At 34.4% G+C, this 20593-nt stretch overlaps 1 protein-coding gene across 6 annotated transcripts in view; it reads left to right on the top strand.

The window, feature by feature from the left end:
- Positions 1-12553, top strand: part of Lcch3 (Ligand-gated chloride channel homolog 3) — a 56853-nt gene extending 44300 nt beyond the window's left edge. For all 6 annotated transcript variants that reach the window (XM_067784990.1, XM_067784988.1, XM_067784991.1 and 3 more), the window contains 4 exons: positions 788-1072; positions 3518-3736; positions 3804-4025; positions 11591-12553. In XM_067784990.1, coding sequence (XP_067641091.1) covers positions 788-1072; positions 3518-3736; positions 3804-4025; positions 11591-11757 — 893 coding nt within the window. In that variant the 3' untranslated portion in view covers positions 11758-12553. The remainder of the gene's footprint in view (positions 1-787; positions 1073-3517; positions 3737-3803; positions 4026-11590) is intronic.
- Positions 12554-20593: the final 8040 nt, after the last annotated feature.

Below are 20593 nucleotides of genomic sequence, written 5' to 3'. Positions count from 1 at the left end.
AGATTTTCGTTCGACCTATGGCTTTAAAAGTATTTTTGAAGGAGTAACAAAAAATGAACAGGTCACGCCCATTTTCAAAAGTATTTTAAGTTTAGTTCCTAGCTCAGCCACATCACTACTGAAGTAGAATAGCAGTCAAATATGGTTAAATACCATAGACATTTAGCAAACTATGTTAAGGTTAGACTTTTAGGAAAAGTGGGCGTAGTCTTTAACCGACTTTGATTATCCTCACTTAGTATATATAATTTGGCAAGGAAAGTTTCTATGCCAAATTTCAATATAATATCTTTAAATGCTTTCGATGTACGGTTTGTTAAACTTCCATATTTTCTTCTTCTAATTATGGGTGGTGCCATACCGATTTTCCTAAATTTTTGAAATTTGTGGTTTGTGTCATAAAACCAATTTACCTACCACATTGCATTAGCTTATCGGTATCCGTTTTTGAATTATCTCATTTTTTCTAAATGTTCAATATCGAAAAAGTAGCCGTGGTTATCGTCCGATTTTGCTCATTTTCAATACCAATCTGGGCCCTTATACCGAATTTGGTGAAGATACCTCAATATTTGCTCAAGATATAATGTTAACGGACGGACAGAGTTATAGTACTCTGTGTACAAGTACAGCTGGGTATAATAAATACTTAAATATTAGTGTGAGTAGATTTTAGAGATAAAAATGTGAATGTCGTATTGGTTTTGTTGCTGTACATTGGTGTTGTGTTTTTCGTTTTATTGCTTTATTGTTTTGTGTTTTTTTTTTCGCTTGAAACTCATTACAGATGGTTACACTGTCAGCGATGTGGTGATGTATTGGAAGCCGACGCCAGTACGTGGCGTTATGGATGCGGAGTTGCCACAGTTCACAATAATCGGTTATGGAACGAATGATCGTAAAGAGCGTTTAGCCACTGGAATTTATCAACGTCTCTCACTGTCATTCAAATTACAAAGGAATATTGGATATTTTATATTTCAAACATATCTGCCAAGTATATTGATTGTGATGCTATCATGGGTATCCTTCTGGATTAACCATGAAGCAACGAGTGCGCGTGTGGCCTTAGGTGAGTTTGAGAAAAATAAATAGAGTATATCAATTGCTGAGTGGAATATCACCTTATCTTCGCTGTCAGTTCGAAAACGCCATGTCAATGTCATAATGCATTGAACTTATGTTGAGATAGAGCGTTTTTGAGAAACAATTTCTGAGATGGGCCGTTTTTCAAACCAATTCGGAATTAAAGCGTATTTCAAAAGCTATATAAGATAGGTAATATTCTACCCAGCAATCGATCTCGATCTGAAGTCGTTTTTATTAAATCATAGTAGGGGAGCTCAAGATTTTGTGAAAATTTTCTTGCATCATTGCACTGGTGTAGTTTATTTATACGCTGCACCAGCAAAATATTCACCTATGCATTTTTTAGGTCATGAAAAACTGTAGTATATTTTCTCCACATAGAATAGCAAATCAGCAACTGTCGAATGTCGATCCAAAACGAATTGTGCATAGAAAAACTTGAAACTTAAACAAGTAAGGAAAGCTAAGTTCGGGTGTAACCGAACATTACTCAGCTGAGAGCTTTGGAGACAAAATAAGGGAAAATCACCATTTAGCAAAATGAATCTAGGGTAACCCAGGAAGGTGTTTGTATGACATGTGTTTCAAAAGAAAGGTATTAAAGGGTATTTTAAAAGTGAGTGGGCCATATTTTTATAGGTGGACGCCATTTCAGGATATCGCCATAAAGGTGGACCAGAGGTGACTCTAGAATGTGTGCTGTACGATATGGGTATCAATTGAAAGGTGTTAATGATTATTTAAAACGTAGTGGGCCTTAGTTCTATAGGTGGACGCCTTTTCGAGATATGGAAATAAGGGTGGGCCAGTGGTGACTCTAGAATGTGTTTGTACGATATGGGTATCAAATTAAAAGTATTAATGAGGGTTTTAAAAGGGAGTAGCCCTTAGTTGTATATGTGAAGGGGTTTTCGAGATATCGAACAAAATGTAGACCAGGGTGATCCAGAACATCTTCTGTCGGGTACCGCTAATTTATTTATATATATCATACCACGAACAGTATTCCTCCCAAGATTCTAAGGGCTTTTTATTTCGCCCTGCAGAACTTTTTCATTTTCTTCTACTTAATATGGTAGGTGTTACACCCATTTTACAAAGTTTTGTCTAAAATTATATTTTGCGTCAAAAAACCAATCCAATTACCATGTTTCATCTCTTTTTTCATATTTGGTATAGAATTATGGCATTTTTTTCATTTTTCGTAATTTTCGATATCAGAAAAGTGGGCGTGGTCATAATCGGATTTCGGCCGTATTTTATACCAAGATAAAGGACTTCAGATAAGTACGTGAACTAAGTTTAGTTAAGATATATCGTTTTTTGCGCAAGTTATCGTGTTAACGGCCGAGCGGAAGGACAGACGGCCGACTGTGTAAAAAAACTGGGCGTGGCTTCAACCGATTTCACATATTTTCACAGAAAACAGTTATCGTAATAGAATCTATGTCCCTAGGATTCACAAGGATTGGTAAATTTTTGTTCTACTTATGGCATTAAAATGATTCTAAACGAATTAAATGAAAAAGGGCGGAGTTACGCCAATTTTGAAATTTTATTTTATCTTTGTATTTTGTTGCACCATATCATTACTGGAGTCGAATGTTGAAATAATTTACTTTTATACTGTAAAGATATTAAATTTTTTGTTAAAATTTGATTTTAAAAAAATTTTTTTTAAAGTGGGCGTGCTAATTTTTATTTAGCACACATATAATAATAGGAGTAACGTGCCTACCACATTTCATCATGATATCTTCAAAGACTGCACAATTACAGCTTGCAAAACTTTTGAATTACCTTCTTTTGAAAGTGGGCGATGCCACGCCCATTGTCCAAAATTTTTACAATTTTCTATTTTGCGTCATAAGTTCAACGCGCCTACCAAGTTTCATCGCTTTATCCGTCTTTGGTAATGAATTATGGCACTTTTTCGGTTTTTAGAAATTTTTGATATTGAAAACGTGGGCGTGGTTGTAGTCCGATATCGTTCATTTTAAATAGCGATCTGAGATGAGCGCCCAGAAACCTACATACCAAATTTCATCAAGATACATCAAAATTTACTCAAGTTATCGTGTTTACAGACGGACGGACAGTCGGACGAACGGACATGCCTAAATGAATTTCTTTTTTCACCCAGATCATTTTGATATATAGAAGTCTATATCTATCTCGATTAGTTTATGCCGTTACGGATTACCGTTATGCGAACAAAGTTAATATACTCTGTGAGCTCTGCTCAACTGAGTATAAAAAGTTATACACGATCCGTAGCATATATTTGCTATTGCAACCTTTCCAATACCAAATGCACAAAAATCTCAAGTGCCTTAGTATTTTACAAATAATATACATATATATTGTTTTCTTTAATAAAATGTCCTCATTAATTGCAACTTTTTTTTTGTTTTTTTGTTTCCCTCAGGCATAACCACCGTACTCACCATGACCACTATTAGCACCGGAGTGCGTAGTTCCTTGCCAAGGATATCATATGTCAAAGCAATTGACATTTATTTAGTTATGTGTTTCGTATTCGTTTTTGCTGCCTTACTTGAATATGCAGCTGTCAATTATACGTATTGGGGTAAGCGTGCAAAGAAGAAAACAAAAAAGTCAAAAGATGGTGATGGAAGAAAAACGGGTTAGTAAAAAAAAACAAGCACACAAAAAAATGTAAATTAATAGAAAATCACAAATCATTCCCACAGGTAGAGGCGATAAATCCGAAACGTGTTCAACAGCTGATGATATCATCGAATTACAGGATGTGCGCATGAGTCCTATACCCTCATTGCGTAAAGGCAACTATAACAGTACGATCGGCGCTATAGGCACCGAAACTGTGGACTTGGCAAAGTTTCCACCAAGCTTTAGAATTACTCGCAATTATGGTACGAATCGTACACATTTGCGTTATAGAGGTCAAAGAGGTGAGTAAACAAATTGAATTTGTTCATTGGCGCTTTTATAGCAACAACGCTATTAATACCGGTAATAACATTCTTACTGTCGGTAACAAAAGTTATGCGAAACTTGTTTACTCTCTTGGTATTCTGCTTGAAAGGGTTAAGGGAATTTTAGTTTCTTTACAAACAAAGGGCACCCCTTAAAATGAGACGAGTTTATTTCATATTTTAATACAGCTATCCCAGCTGTTGACAAATACAGTGTTGCCAGAAATAATTTTTCATTGAAGCTGTAGACATTAAAAAGGGACCTGCAGAAAAAACTTACCAACTGCTAAAAAAACTAGCTAATAGTAAACTGGTTTACGATATTCCGAAAAGTAACTCACTTCTAATTAAGTAAACAAATAAGATATTAACTGGTTGGAAAGTAATGCAACGTTGCAATGGGAACCACATTAATAAATAAATTTTAAAAATCCAACCGAAATAATTCTAAATCAGAAAATTATTTAAAAAAAAAATTGTGAAATGTAAGAAAATTCGTGTCCTTTCACACCGTTCATTATGTTATTTATTAGACTTTACAATTTTTTTTTTTAAATTACGAAAAAAAAAATGAAAGTGTTTCCTCATCTTCGCCTATCTCTGATTTCATGCATCCCGAATAAAAGTCGTATGCTCTTGGATTTTAGTTGGTTTTGATGCATAGCAGTTTGGACATGATTTTAACTATATTAGTTAGATATAACTATTTACAATAGCTAAGCTTATATTTTGACAAAAATTAGTTGAATAAGTAGTGTTGAAAAGTTGAAAAGTAGTGTAAAAATAACTGCCTCTAAATATTTTTCTGACATGGCTATATAGAAGTAATAAGTTTTTTTGAAGAAAATTAGCGAATAATAGTACACATTGGTTAATTGGAAACTAATGTGTAGTAAGCTCGTGGTTAACTTCTTTTCCTACTGGGGAGCTTGTAATAAACAAAATGAATTCAGAACCTCTTGAAATAGAGTTAAATATTAATTAAAGACAAAAATAATACATTCAATAATAACACAATTTTATGAATCCAAACTGAGAATAATGGTTATTACCCTCTATTGGCGGTTTGTGGGAAATCACAATTCGAAAATACCCTACTTAATATTTTCTCAAAAATATCCAGTTTCAAAATTATTTGAACAATGACAATATTTCGTTGATATTGGTCTCTCGATCCTCATTCTTGTTGCCCATCGTCAAGCTTCTTCTTAATTTTGATCACATAGCCGTAGGATATTTTGATATGTCCACTTCATAGATCAATTTGCTTGTATATTTTTTCGTAAAACATAAATGCATATTATATTTTCCATGTAAGTAAGTAAGTAAGTAACCAAAATGTTTCCTTCACGCCTGGAAATAAATAAAAGTAGAAATCAAGAAAAAGAAATACATATTTATGTATAATTCAAAGCCAGCAGTATATGAGGCCAATAAGGCACAAAAATTAGATCGGAAAGAGGCTCGCATGAGATTAATATACGAGGCAACACATGAACCGCACGATTCTGGCAGAAGTCATATGAGAAGGAAATATATTCACTTCAGACTTCTAAATAAGCTCGTAATGAATGCAAACGATCCAAAGTGGCATTCCGAATCTTTTTTGTGTAGTCTGTAGAAAATTAAAACAAAAATTTGTTATTTCAATTACTGAGATGTAACTCCAAGCAAAAAAAGGGTAAAAAAGGGAAGTTCAGGATTTTATGCAAATGGTCTAACATCATTGTATTTGCACACTGGTAATATATTTGGAGGTATAATTACAAAATACATCAACAAAATATTTGATTATATGTTTGTACGTCATTGCAAATATGCAACATGAGAAACTGTAGCGATTTTCCTCAAAATAGAAATCGAAAATAAATTGCATCGGGTGCACACTCGACCACAACTTTTATTGCACAACGAGACTTCGGTCACCGTAATACTGCTTCGCCATATCTAGTTGTTACAATAACTAGAGCACATATCTAGATTTTAACAAAGAATATGTAATAAATATACTGGACCATGCCCTAAAAATTAATCTGCATGAATAAGTTCTAAGTGTGATTTGCCAAACATTTTGGAGCCAAAAAAAGAAAAAAATATTTAAAAGAGCTAAAATGTAAACCCCAAATTTTGGAGCTACGTGCCAAAAAAAGAGCAAATTTCAGCTTCAAAATTACAAAAATGAAAACACTGGGTAGAGAGTGCAAGAATTGTCCTACTTTGCAATTTGTGTCCAGTGATGCGCTGAGCTTAGAAAAAATGTATAAATATCCAAGCAAAATATTTAGCAATATGTATCAACTGCAAATTATTTAATTAATTTTTTCTTTCAAAATAAACAAAATCTTCTTAAAAACGTGATTGAGCAGTTTGTGGGACTTTGAGTTATTGGGTACACTGAACCATTGAATATTATATATTCAATTAAAATCCCGACTAGCACAGTAAAAAGGAAATCAAGCTTTTTGTTGATTTTTCAAAAATAACTTACTATGTTGCCCATATTAAATTTTTATACATTCTTGTTTCTGGCAAAAGCACTACAACAAAATTGCACAAAAAAGCGCCTGATAACCCTGTCAGCCATGGGGGGATAAAAAATTGGGTAATCATATGTTCGCGCTACCGAAAAAATCATATAAAAAATTTTGTAATTTTGTCGACGAGGCGCCGATTTCACCCGTGGTAAAGTTAGATTTTTCCTGTACGTGTGAGCTGTCAGTCTGCAATGATTGCATACTTTTTGGTGCAAATGACAGCTCTGAACCTCAACGTGTAGTGTCGCCAGTGTTGTTGTTTAAAACATCCAAAAGCCGTTTTCGAAAAACCCAAAAATTCAAAGTGCTCCAAAAATTTTCAAAAACAAAATAATCCAAATTTTTTATATACAAAAAAGTCCCATCAAAACGTTCCACATTTTTTATTAATTTTTTTATTAAAAATTTCATATAAATGTAATGCAATCCAATTAAATAAAAATAGAATAAAATTGAAATAGCATAAAGAACATAAGTAGAAAAAATATGAAATAAAATAAAACTAATTTAAAAAAATTTATTTAAATAAAATAAAATATACAAAACTAAAAAAAATTAATTGAATGAAATTTAACAAAATAAACTGAAATTAAACAAAATTAAGTAAAATGGCATGCAATAAAGAAAAATGAAACGTACTGTAACGAGATAGGATGGAAATGAAAACAAACAAAGAAAATACTATAAAATGAAACAAAATCAAATAAATGAAGTTAGATGAAATGAAATATATAAAATAAAGGAATTGGGACATATAAATATAAAACTTAATTTAATTTAAATACTTTTTTGAACGTTGCTAGACGTAAACCGGACATTTACGTTCGGTAACATTACTACTGCCTTCATCCAGTTTTGATAGCCTTTTTTACGACCTCTATAAAGATTGCTGCAGAACCAGAGAACATGTCATTTGTGCTCGGTGCCATGGAAAGGTGCTTGTGCACATATTATCTGTTAAGGCAAATCGTTTTTCGCAAAGGATGCAAAATTATGAAATTTATATTATATTTTATACAGTTGATATATTTAGGCGGATATGAATTTTAAGAAATACCCCTATATTTTCGCTGATGTTGGTGTAAAAAAAATGAAATGGTTTGCGAATTCGAGGTGAAAGGGAAAGTGGGTAACATTAGTAGGCAGAGTATTGGTATAGGTTTAAACATGCAGACTTTTTTCATAGATTTCATAGATTTTTTAATACAAATTTTAATAATGAATGCAAAAAATACCATAATTTCATTTGTCAGTAGGCCATTTTACAATTATCTATGTAATATGCATAAAAATAGTGCATGTTATTGTAAAACAAATTATCCAAGTTACAAATTACGAAATCTAAAAACTAGGTATACCAAAAAAGATTCAATTGTAGCAAAGTGGCAACTCTGTTTGTTTAATTTATTTCGTTGCATACGTTTAGGAGAATTGTGGAAAAAGAGCTTTAATGACTTAGTTGCATGACTTTGTCAGGCAGATGGTACTGCACACAAGCTCAAACTAATGCTTTGGTAAATTAAATAATTAAAAAAAAATTTTTAAGTTAAACGGTTTTATTGAAAACAATACTTACATGAAGTAATAAATATACTAAAAGCTAGAAAATAATTAGGTTGGTCCTAGGAACTAGTTATCACACCCCGCATCAATCTAGGGCGTTGATCAGACAATTAAATATATGCGTTGGGCGCGTGAAATTAATAAAAATGTGAGGCGTAGCATAATCTTATTAAGGTTCAGTTGGTCTTACTTATGACTATCAATAGAAATTTCACGCGCCCAACGCTTTTATTTAATTGTCTGATCAACGCCCTATATTGATGAGGAGTGTGATGACTAGTACCTAGAACCTGCCTAATTATTTTCTAGCTTTTAGTATTATTATTACTTCATGTAAGTATTGTTTTCAATAAAACCGTTTAACTTAAAAAATTTTTTTTAAATTATTTTATTTTCAAATTTTTAGTCTTTATATAATTTCCTATTATTTCTCATTCTATTTAGTTCATTTAGTGACTCGTTATTACAAGGACTCTTCCCTGACAATTTGTTACAATCTAAGTCCTCAATATATAATCCTTCCAAAGACTTTACTCGGCTCTGCGCAACGTATGCTTGTCCCTTCACCAACTCCAAAATATTTTGATATCACTTCTAGCGGACTGTATGTAATATTTGATCCACATATGAGCCAAATCGGACATCATAGGTCGCCTTCTATTCATGTATGTATTATGTGTTCCGAATATGGACCAAATCGGACCACAAATACGATTTTTTTTTAATATCTCGATCTTTGCGCCACCTAGCGGCGATTTTTTCACAGGTCGCCTTCTATTCATGTATGTATTATGTGTTCCAAATATGGACCAAATCGGACCACAAATACGATTTTTTTTTTAATATCTGGATCTTTGCGCCACCTAGCGGCGATTTTTTTCATAGGTCGCTTTCTATTCTTGTATGTATTATGTGTTCCAAATATGACCCAAATCGGACCATAAATACGATTTTTGTGAATATCTCGATCCTTGCGCTACCTAGCCGCGACTTTCTTCATAGGTCGCTTTCTATTCTTGTATGTATTATGTGTTCCAAATATGCGCCAAATCGGACCACAAATACGATTTTTGTGAATATCTCGATCCTTACGCTACCTAGCCGCGACTTTTTTCATAGGTTGCTTTCTATTCATGTATGTATTATTAGTTCCAAATATGGACCAAAGCGGACAACAAATACGATTCCTTGGAATATATCTATCTTTGCGCCACCTAGCGGCGATTTTTTTATTAGGTCGCTTTCTATTCTTATATGTATTTTGTGTTCCAAATATGAGCCAAATCGGACCACAAATACGATTTTTGTGAATATCTCGATCTGTGCGCCATCTAGCGGCGATTTTTTTCTTATTATTGCATTGTCATCGGGTTCTGAACTATATTCCAAGTTTCAAGCTTGTAGCTTATCGGGAAGTTACTTAAATTTCAATTACAAAATTCGTTCACAACGGCCGTGCAGCCTGTCAAGTCAACCTAAATAAAATTGTTTAAACAGCTGATGTGTATTACCAAAGCCTTAGTTCTGACCTGTCGGGAGGGTATCAAGCACACAGATTTTTCTGATATTAATTTGGAAATTCTGGCTTATGTTTTCTCTAAACCACTCTGGTTTTAATGACACCAAGTTAGATTGCAGCTTTTGTATAAAAGCTGATAACTATATGCTCCTCAATGATCTTAAAAAGTGAACGTGTTAAACAAAAGTTCAAGACAGAATACAAGCGAAAAATGTTACACAACTTTTATTTAAATTTTAATTGAAGCAAATATCAGTACTTTTTAAGACCTTTTGTGATATCCGTTGCGATCCGATTCGCTTATAACACCTGTCCTGATGTTTAGCTCGGAATTATAATACAAATGTACAGAGAAGTTCCTCTTCTGCTTCTTGGCAGCCATTGCTGCCGTTTGACATAAACTGTGGTTTTGAGATTCCCTTTTGAAATAGCCAACCTGTAAACAACCTAAACATAAAAAAATTGCCCAAATTGATATTTTTTTGAAACTCTACTTGCCTATTTCTTATACTTCTACGCAGCGGAAAGCTGATCTGATTGTAAAATGCACAGGAAAAGTTACTACGTAAGTCATTTTTGTTTCGCGCAGGTATTAACTCCAACACCGGCCAAGGAACATACATCTACTGCATCCCGGACTTGACACCATCGCTAAAAGACATCGTAATTTCTTTTGTATAATTTCTTATGTAATTATTTATTGTGGTGCTAACATTTCGCAGGAATTCTTCTAGGCGGATGTCTATTGAAACTTGAAGATCTTAAGAAAGAAATGCTCTAAGAGAATGTAGTCACAAAGATTGAAATGTTTGAGGACGAGAAACAAACTATTTAGCAATGGTTGGCAGGGAGCAATATTTTCCTTAAATGACTAACAGCCGTTGCTTTATATTTAGATGCTGTATGTAAAATCAGTACACACATTTTACGCAGTCTGAAAAGACGTATCCATTAAGTATTTATAGTTGAAAGAAATACCCCATTACTAACTGGACACTGCCTTCCATCGTCCGGAACAGCAAATGTAGGAAGTGTGAGTTGCAGTAGGAAACGGCTCAACACGTTCTGTGTTCGCCGCCTGCCTATTAATGGTGACAGAGTTACCAGATCTCGAAGCAGCAATTAAGTTAGACTTATACCATAAATCCAGGCAATTGATTGGGGGTCTTCCGTTGGTCGTCAAACAAATTCTGGTAACACTATGGTAGGCCTGTTCAACCTGACATTACATGTCACCATTTAAAATTTTCAGCAGTAGACAAATTATATTACTGTCGGTAGTTGTTTATGCAGAAGATTTATGGTCCTATCCGTGAGTATCGAGGTTGACATAATGATTAGTTGTATGAGCTTTCCACCTAAAGTCTTCGCTGCCTAGATCATGCTATGCGAATGGTCGAGTACACTCTGTTCAATAAAGTATTTCAATTGACACGGTCATTTCGAACCAGAGGAAGGAAGAGACATCCACTGAGCTGGGGGAGGCAGGTGGTTGAAGACTTGACCTCTCTTGATGCTCCCAATTAACGCCAGGTATCTCGAAACATGAATAGTTGTCGTGACTTGCTACGAAATGGACAAAATCGTCTAAGCGGCTAAGCGCCAATCATTCAGTGATGGTGGTGATGGTGTTCAGTAATGCAGGAAGTAGTGAACCGACACCTCCACGGACAACTCTATATAGGACTAATTACTTCGTTGCAGGACGGGTATATATAAGTGGAACTGTCGCTTGCCACCAAGAACGGATGGATTTAATAGTTCGTAATCTTATATTTTCAATGCAGAAATATTTATAAAATATTTTTATGTACCTAGGTATTTACTTATTTTTTTTTTTCAACTTTAAAAACTCTTCAAATCGTTAAATTGTCTTTTGTATTTTCTTTATTTATTTATTAATTATTAATTTTTTTTTTTTTCAGGCAAACCACGCATGCTCCATGCATTGAAACGTGGTGCATCCGCGATTAAAGCCACCATACCAAAAATCAAAGATGTCAATATAATAGACAAATATTCACGCATGGTGTTCCCGATTAGCTTTATGGCATTTAATCTAGGCTATTGGTTATTCTACATTTTGGAATGATAGCAGCTTCTGACACTTCACGCCAAATAGGATGGACCCTAGTTAGTGTGTGTAGTGTAATAGATTAATAAAGCAAACCGACCGCCAAACCACCTGAAGAAAATACACCACCTGCTTCATGCAAAATCCTAACAAATATAACAAAAAAAAAATCGAGAAAATGTACATGTGTCGACAAAAAATCAATCAAAATCAAAAAGCCTACCAAAAGGTAACCAAATGTGTCCCGGTGATTAGCGAGTGTTTTTTGGGATTAAAATGGGAGATTTGCGCAGAAAAAACCAAAACCGAAACAAAATTGTAACAAATATTCTTAAGCGAATGAGAAAAAATAAGTAAGATCCAAAATAAAAAGTGAAACAAAAACAATTGAAATAAAACGAAGCACGAAATTATTTGAAGACATGAAAGCTTATAGCTTGAAAGAAATTCTAAAAAGAAACAAAATTTGTCAAAAAAATATTTTAAGATACAACCACAAGAAACATCTGCCGTTATGTGTATCACAAGGCATGTTACGGTACCTCCCCCCATTCCAATATCGAAATGTGCGAAACGTCCATTGATTTGGTCTATTTTTATTTCGGACCAAATCGGAGTTATAACGGAAATCTTTTGATCTATCAAGTATATTTGCTATAATTTTTCATAGCGCTGATATTTCTTGAGCCAATTTCTGGCGAATGGAACATATTTTGGGATTTTTACCATAAAATCCACTTGCACAAAGGCAGCTTTAGGCGTATACAGTAAAACAATTGCATAGTCAATACCAGACTTATACACCGACTAACGACAATTTTAATCTTATTTGATTACATTTTTATATTTAACTAGATATGTATATCTTATACACCACGCAGGTTTCTATTTAAATTCCAATTCCATTGAATTTCAAAACCGGGATTACGATACCGATTTTACTAAACTAATATCCGCAATATCTCTAATGTATACATTAGATATATATAGACTTACCGTTTGGAAGTTAAGATTAACACTAACACTCAGAAAAAATACTTACCTAAAACAAGAGGACATTCCCTAAACAAATATTCTTTAAATTGAGGAAAAATTCCAATTAAATTAGTAATACCAATTTTGCGGAGAGGGCTAATGAAATAATTATTCAAGTTTTCTACATTAAAGCCCTTATTGATCTCAATGTTCCATTCAAAATACAAATTCCTTAATACCTCATTATTTTATTGAATGCCTAGTGGAGTCAAAAATCTGGTACGTTTTGCTTGATGGGTCGGATTTTATCATGGCTCAATTATATGGTTGGCTCATCTCATCAGCTGATTTTATTTTTGTCATTGCATGGTCGATGGGATTGTCAAAAGGGGATGGCAAACGCAAAATGAAACCAACACATTGAAAACATTTTGTTACTACACACAAAAACTGCTAAGTTTTATGTTTTCATTCCATGCCATTCGCATAACACCAACACGCAGATTTTGACAATCTGAACTAACATATTTCGAAACGGCTGTTATCCATTATAACTATTTTTTGTAAAAGCGTAATATTTGGAGCTGCTAACAGATATTCGTTTAATGAATAAATTGGCCCTGTGTGAAAAGGAAATCTTATTATTTCATTAAACAAAATTGTTATTCGTTTAAATTTCTGGTTGAAATTGGTATAAGAATTTTAAAAAGTTTTTCTTCAAAACACTTGATTGAAAATTGCTGACAATATTTACATACATGTATCAGCAAGAAAGAGCACACGACTGTAAAGTTGAGCACCTCGACTAGAAATGAAAATGAAGTGGTTTATCAAGTTTGTTGCGAATCTCAAAATTTTAAGTTCTCCAAGAAGAAAAAAATACCCACTGGAATGATCAGGATGACGAACTGAGTTGAGTTATGGTCATTTTCATAGTGGAGACATAACCCCAGCTAACTATTGATTTCTGATTTTCATGTCAGGTTAACTTAAGTTTAACCGCTCTATACTGGCGAGTTAAACTCTGGTTAGAAATCAAAGGTTGTCAAATGTGCTTTGGACAGTACAAATTTATTTAAAAGTAGCACATAGAAATGCAAATTTGTAGTTGATGGTAGAACGTAATTTAACTCGCCAGTGTGAAAATGCCCCTTAGCCATGTCGGTCTGTCTGTCTGCTTGAACGCAAAATATTCCCTCTATTTTTGAGATATTTTGATAACATTTTGTTATATATACAAAATAACCCCCAATACAAACGATTTTTCTCATTTCGTTTATAGCACATATCGCTGTCTGAAAAATCGAAGAGATCGGCTGTATATATAGTTTATATAGCCCATATAAACCGATTGTTCAGACAAGAAGCTTTTCGTCAGTTCTGCACCATTTAAACTGCTAGGTGCTCATCTCAGATCAGATAAGTGATTCATAGTGATAGCTAACTCATGCAGACAACAAGAAACGTGAAACTTAGTGTGAGGATTACGGATCTATTTTTATACCTTTCATGAACATGAAATGGTATATTAACATTGGTCCGATGTTTGTAACGTTGAGAAATATAGAAGATAGACTCACCATTAAGTATACCGAATGGATCAGGGCGACGTACTGAGTTGATATAGCCATGTCCGTCTGTCCGTCCGTCTGTCCGTCCATCTGTCTGTTTGAACGCAAACTAGTCCCTCAAATTTTGAGATATCTCAATGAAATTTGGCACAAGGATGTATTTTTGTATTATATTAGACATTTGTCGGATCCGGTAGGATCGGACCACTATAACATATATCTCCCATACAACCGATCGTTCCGATAAGACGATTTTGGTCATTCCTGCCGCAATTTAGAAAATATAAACGTGAAACTCGGTGATAAATATTCTAATATATCATAGATATCCTGAAAAAATCACTTTGATCGGAGCTATATATAGTATATATCCCATACAGCCGATCCCAATTTCTCCCTTAATTTCCAATATAAACACGTTAAACTTGGTGATATTTATTCTAATATATCATAGACGATTTCCTGAAAAAATCACTTTGATCGGATCTATATGTTTATAGTATATACCTATCCCATACAACCGATCGTTCAGATAGAAAGATTTTTGGCCTTTTCTCCCTTAGTTTCAAATATAAGAACGTGAAACTTGGTGATATATGTTCTAATATATCATAGAAGATTTCCTGTAAAAATCATTTCGATCGGAGCTATATATAATATATATCCCATACAACCGATCGTTCAGATAAGGGGGTTTTTTGCCATTTTTTATTTTATATTTATCTTAAAAATCGTTTAGGTATGTACATCTGTTCAGTATATATTTCTTATCTTATACATCCGATTATTTGGAGATTACGAACGGGATAAGATTATTGTTCGGCCCCATTCATGAAAGGCATGAAGTCTTCGGCATAGCCGAAGACAGTTGCGTCCTTACTTGTTTAATTTATATTTATTGAAAATTTCCCTTATATACATCAATTCTCTATATATTACACTTCTTGTACTACCGATTTTTTGGCTATTACCAATGGGATAATATTATTTCTCAGCCCCATTCATAAATGATATCAAATCATCGGGACAGCCCTGTCCTTACTTGTTAATTTGTTTGTTTTATGTATATACTTTTTTAAAGTAAATCATTTCTATAACCAAGGAAATAAATAGTTTTAATTCCTAAAAATTTTCTTGTACAGATTTAAAGATGGATTTCTTTGGCGGAATTTTATATGGACGATTCTGCAGAATAGTCAGCCTAGAGCAAAAAAAAAAGAAATGTTTGCCTGAGAAAATTTTATAGATGTCAATTGGGCCACATGCATAAAACTAGTAAACGCTGTTTTCGAAGCAACTCATTCCAATTTCAAGTGATACTATCAAAAATAGACTTAATTACTGTTAACAGTTAATCAAATATACTAAGTAAATAAGTTTTTGTTTTTCGGACAAGTTGTTTAAGCGACTTAAACTATGAACATTTTTCGTTCGTTTGTTTCAGTAGCCATTGAGTGTGCTTGTAATTCTCAACTGGTTAGTGAAATATTCTAAAGACATAGTTTGAGTTTTTTAATTAAAATCGAGGTTCTTCGGATGGTGTGCTAATACATCAGAGCCCAGTGCTCGCCTCCATATCACACTTTGAAGGGGTTCTTCAAATAGAAGATGAGGTGGCTCATTAGAGCGAAACCTCAGAGTGCCCAACGCTCGCCCCAAATTAAATAAATAGAGGTTTTTCTTGTAGAAAATGGGGTGCCAATACCTCAGAGCCGTCCCGTGCTCGCCTCCATATCACATTTTAAAAGGTTCTTCAAATAGAGGATGAGGTGGCTCAGTAGAGCGAAGCCTCAGAGCCCCCCAGTGCTCGCCCCCACATTAAATAAATAAAAGGTGTACTGATGCTATGCATCCTCCCATGACTTAAATACACCAATAACACTAAAACTACCCAACTCAATAAATGGAATACATTAAATCAAAAACCCCATAAACTCAATACAGTCCATTAATAATAATAATTTATAAATTAAAAAAAAAAGGAATGCTTGGTGGGAGTTGAACCCGCAACCCCGGGCGTTTGGTCGGGTACGTCAGCCACTGTGCCACGACTCATACGCTTACAAGCACATAAAATTACTCATTTATAACTCTTATTAAACTGCTCGCCCTCAATTGCCCAAAGCTTAGACACAAGTATTATGCGAATATATATGTATATGAAAGCCAGCCCTAAACGAAAAAGGGCAAAGTTAAACAGCAACAAAAACTAATACGAAAATTGGGAACATTTATTTTATAAGTGTATACTAGAAGACCCGGCAGACGTTGTTCTGCCCTAAATTTGGCCTATCTGCATTCATTTTAATGAGCTTTTTCCGTCTAACTCTGCCCTCCCGCCCTCTTCACTTTTGACTAATCGATTTATTTACTCCCCCCTCCGTCTTTTTAGCTTCATCTATCTCCATCTTCGTCTCATTCTATCTCTTTCTCAGTCTCCTTCTCTCTTTTCTCTTCTCACAAGTTCTTCTCATTCTTCTTCATCCGTTATTGCCTGTCCCAGTGGTATGCATTTTGTTCCAGTCCCAGTCCCAGTCCCAGTCCGTCTCTTGTCTACTTCCCGGAAAAAAGGATCGTAAATACTAATATTACTAATATAGGCAAATTTATATACCAAATTTCAGGCAAATTGAATAGGACGTATGTAAATAGGCATGTTTAAACAAAATCGACCGACGCATCTCTTCAAACACCGGCGACCAACTAACACACATTGTAGCGTTTCTTTTTATATATATAGATTTTTATTTTTCACACTTCACTATAATATTGAAACGAAATGCAGATATTCGTTACTTTTGAAATTCGACTGTAAAATTGCACATAGAACAACTAAAGACTCTCCTGAATTAAAAAAAATGTCTTAGTACTTCAAACCGCGGGCCCCCTCAGAAACCCCGGGCCCCCTCTCTCCTTCCCTGGTGATTTGCTATATATATATATATATATATATATATATATATATTTTATTGCAAATTTTTGTATTTGTTTATACGTAATAATAAAATTTTACATATACGCAGTGGTGCACCTCTTTTCATTTTATTATTACGTATAAACAAATAAAAAAATTTGCAATAAAATAACATTGCGACTATAAACTGAGATATAACCTATCCTATCTTTCAAGCTAGATCAAACTACATACGGGGAGCAAAACAAATTCAAAACCGGTTCAATAGTTTAGGAATCCATCGCGCACAAAAATGTTATGACACGTGTTCTTTATATATTAAGATATATGTATTTTTTTTTTTTTTTTTAATTTGGAAAAAATTACGCAAGAGTCATCTGAACTTTAATTTTGTACGTTGACATTTTGTGGTGAAAAATTTATTGAAAAAAATCACAACGAAAAAAGCTAAATTTTGACATCCTGTATCATGGCAATCCATTCACATTTCAGTCGAAACTTTTGCACGGCATTTTCATCTGCATTGGGCGATTTTGGACCCATCAAGTTTTCGAGCGAAACGCTTCACGTGAAAAGCGCGAAACATGGCTTTTTGTACAACTGAAAAATTATTTCCCCTTTTGCCAATTCAATTGCCTCGGCACTCAAAACCCCACCGTTTCCACTGAAAGAAATGAAGCAAGTGAAATCAACAAATCAGGCTTTTTGTACTCGCATGAACAGTAATTCAGTAAAATTGATCGCAGTAGGGTTTATTCAACGTAGTTTTTTTGAAGCTAGACACAGAAGAAAAACAATTGGTTTCAACTTACCAATGTTCTGTAAAAATTACAGATTTTCAATCAACCTAACTGAAGTTTCTGTTAAAAGAACTGATTTCATTGGTAATTATATTATGCAAGTGATCTCTCAAAAAATTAATTTCTACAAAATTTTTTCTATATCCTTTTGGGGAACACAAAGGCATGTTAATCTTTGGCTAAACAATTATAGTAGCGCCTTATATAGTTATAATATTTCTGAAAGTATAGTAAAATCTACTCCGATCGTAGTAAAACTCAAAGACAGTTCTGTATGATAGACAACCATCAAAAATATGCATGCCGAACTTGTCAGAATAAGGGAAAACGTCAACGTGATGAGAACACCTGGATATTCATTTCATCATGGGTGAAATTAATAATTGTTAGTTACCACACCAATAGCCTTGGAGAAAGTAGTAGAAATTCTGGAGGAAGCGTGCTTAAGCCGCAGTTGCGTCAACATGGGCGTACTAACTGCATACTGCTTTCTGGCGTCACATGCTTATAAGTTAGGCCCCGTCAGTAACAGCAGATGTAGGAAGTGCGACCTGAAGGAAGAAACGGTTAAGCACGTTCTATTTCCATGTTCTGCGTTCGCCAGGTCAAGGCTCCAGTTATTAGGAGCGGCAGAGTTACCAGGTCTTCAGGTAGCAATTAAGCTAGGTACTAGAAAACTTCTAGTATTTGCCAAGAGGATGGAGTAATTCTATGTCTAGTTCCTGGCAACTGATTGGGGTTCGTGCGTTTTGCCGTCAAACGAATTCTAGTAATATTATGGGCACATTCACTGTATGTTTTCAGTTCAACTTAACATAACACACCATAGCTATGCGGCCACCGCGATGTGATAGTAGCGTGCTACGCCTACCTCTATGAAAATCCTTGAATCAAGGCTTGGAAAAGGCAACATTAAAATCTTTAGAAAACATTTTTTTATTTTTATTTTTTTATTTTAATAGAGCTGTGGCTTACATATGACTTTTTTGTTGATTTGACCATTAAAACGATTAACTCAAAATCAACAACATGTGCGAAGTTGTTTCAAGAGCTTTTTGTGATGGATACAAATTGACAGAAATATCGATTGAATAGACTCGTTATTCGGTTGATTTTACCATTTTTTTCTTTCAGTATAGAAAGATTTGCAGTATCAATTATTTCGAACTTTTGATCTATCATATTTATTTCTTAATAAAATTAAATATTCAAAGTTTGCTTAGTTTTAGAAAAATGTATGTGCAAAATTGGATAACTACTGAAAAAATATCAGAATTGACAGTTTTTATCTATTTGAGGCCAGGAGCTTGAATTTCCTTTTCCAAGTGAAAAATATGAGCTCGTTTTTCTTATCGCCCTAAACCCAAACATTTTACGTAATAACTTGGATGAACTTGTAGTTAATTATGAAATTCCGTACGTGATGGCTAGTTCTTGCTAATATAACATTTGTAAGTTTTGAGATTGTAGAAGCAAACGAATTATGTTTAAGAAATTTAAGTTAAATTGTTAAAATTAAAAAAAAAATGTATAAATAAATACATATTTTAAATTGGAAAAACGAATAAACATGTATATAATATTTTACTACAAATAGTTTTATTATAAAAGATCACGGCTGTGGACGAACGTCTCGCCGCAATCCGAATAGAAGCAAACTTTTTTAATATATCATTAATCTGTGCCCATACAGCGACAGAGAAGGAATACGGTGAGGTGACGCTTTTTATGAATGTTTAGAACGCACATACAAGCGCTGCCCCCGCCATAAAATAAAAGTCGTGCTTGGCGACTTTAACTCCATGGTGGTCATAGAAGGTTTTTTTGGCCTCACAGTCGGATACTTCAGCCTACAGATGGACTGAGGCTGATTGACTTTGCGGGTGCTCGAAACATGGTCATATCCAATAACCTCGTTCACCATGAACCTCGATCATGAATAAAAATATACATCAAGCTACACGGCTGTCCCCTGATCGAAATACACGGAATCAGACCGACCACGTATGCGCACGATCCGAGGACCTAACATCAACTCCCACCATTATCTCGGGGCAGCTAAAATATGCAGATGCCTTTGCAAGCTAAAACCAAGTAACATAAAACACAAGGAAAGCTAGACGTCGAAAGGGTGCAATCGAATGGGGAATGTGTGAAAGCTTGCGCGGGTTGAATAAGGAGACCTTGTAACCAATGTCCAGAGAGTACTTATATTATGGAGGGAACACTTCTCTGATATCCTAAATTGAAACAGCGATGTACCGCACAGGGATGACGAGCCCGATCCAGCAATCGATGGTGATGGAATAAATGCTCCCCCCCCCCTCCACCTGATTATTATGAAGTCAGAATAGCAATATCCAGATTTAAAAACAACAAGGCCGCGGGCGCTGATAGATTGCCTACGCAGCTATTCAAATACAGTGGCGAGGAGTTCGTGAGGCGCATGCATCAGCTTCTTTGTAAAATATGGTTGGACGAGTGCATGTATTTTGAATTGGTCTTAAGGTCAATTAGCCATTTAAAGTCACCATAGGGTAAATTGCCTTAGCGCCCATCAAAATTTGTTGTAGTGACCACTTTGTAAATTTCCG

The sequence above is a fragment of the Eurosta solidaginis genome, chromosome 4 (genome assembly GCF_040869045.1).
Source record: "Eurosta solidaginis isolate ZX-2024a chromosome 4, ASM4086904v1, whole genome shotgun sequence".
Lineage (NCBI taxonomy): Eukaryota > Metazoa > Arthropoda > Insecta > Diptera > Tephritidae > Eurosta > Eurosta solidaginis.
The sequence above is the reverse complement of the archived record's forward strand: the minus strand, read 5'-3'. Positions and strand labels throughout refer to the sequence as shown.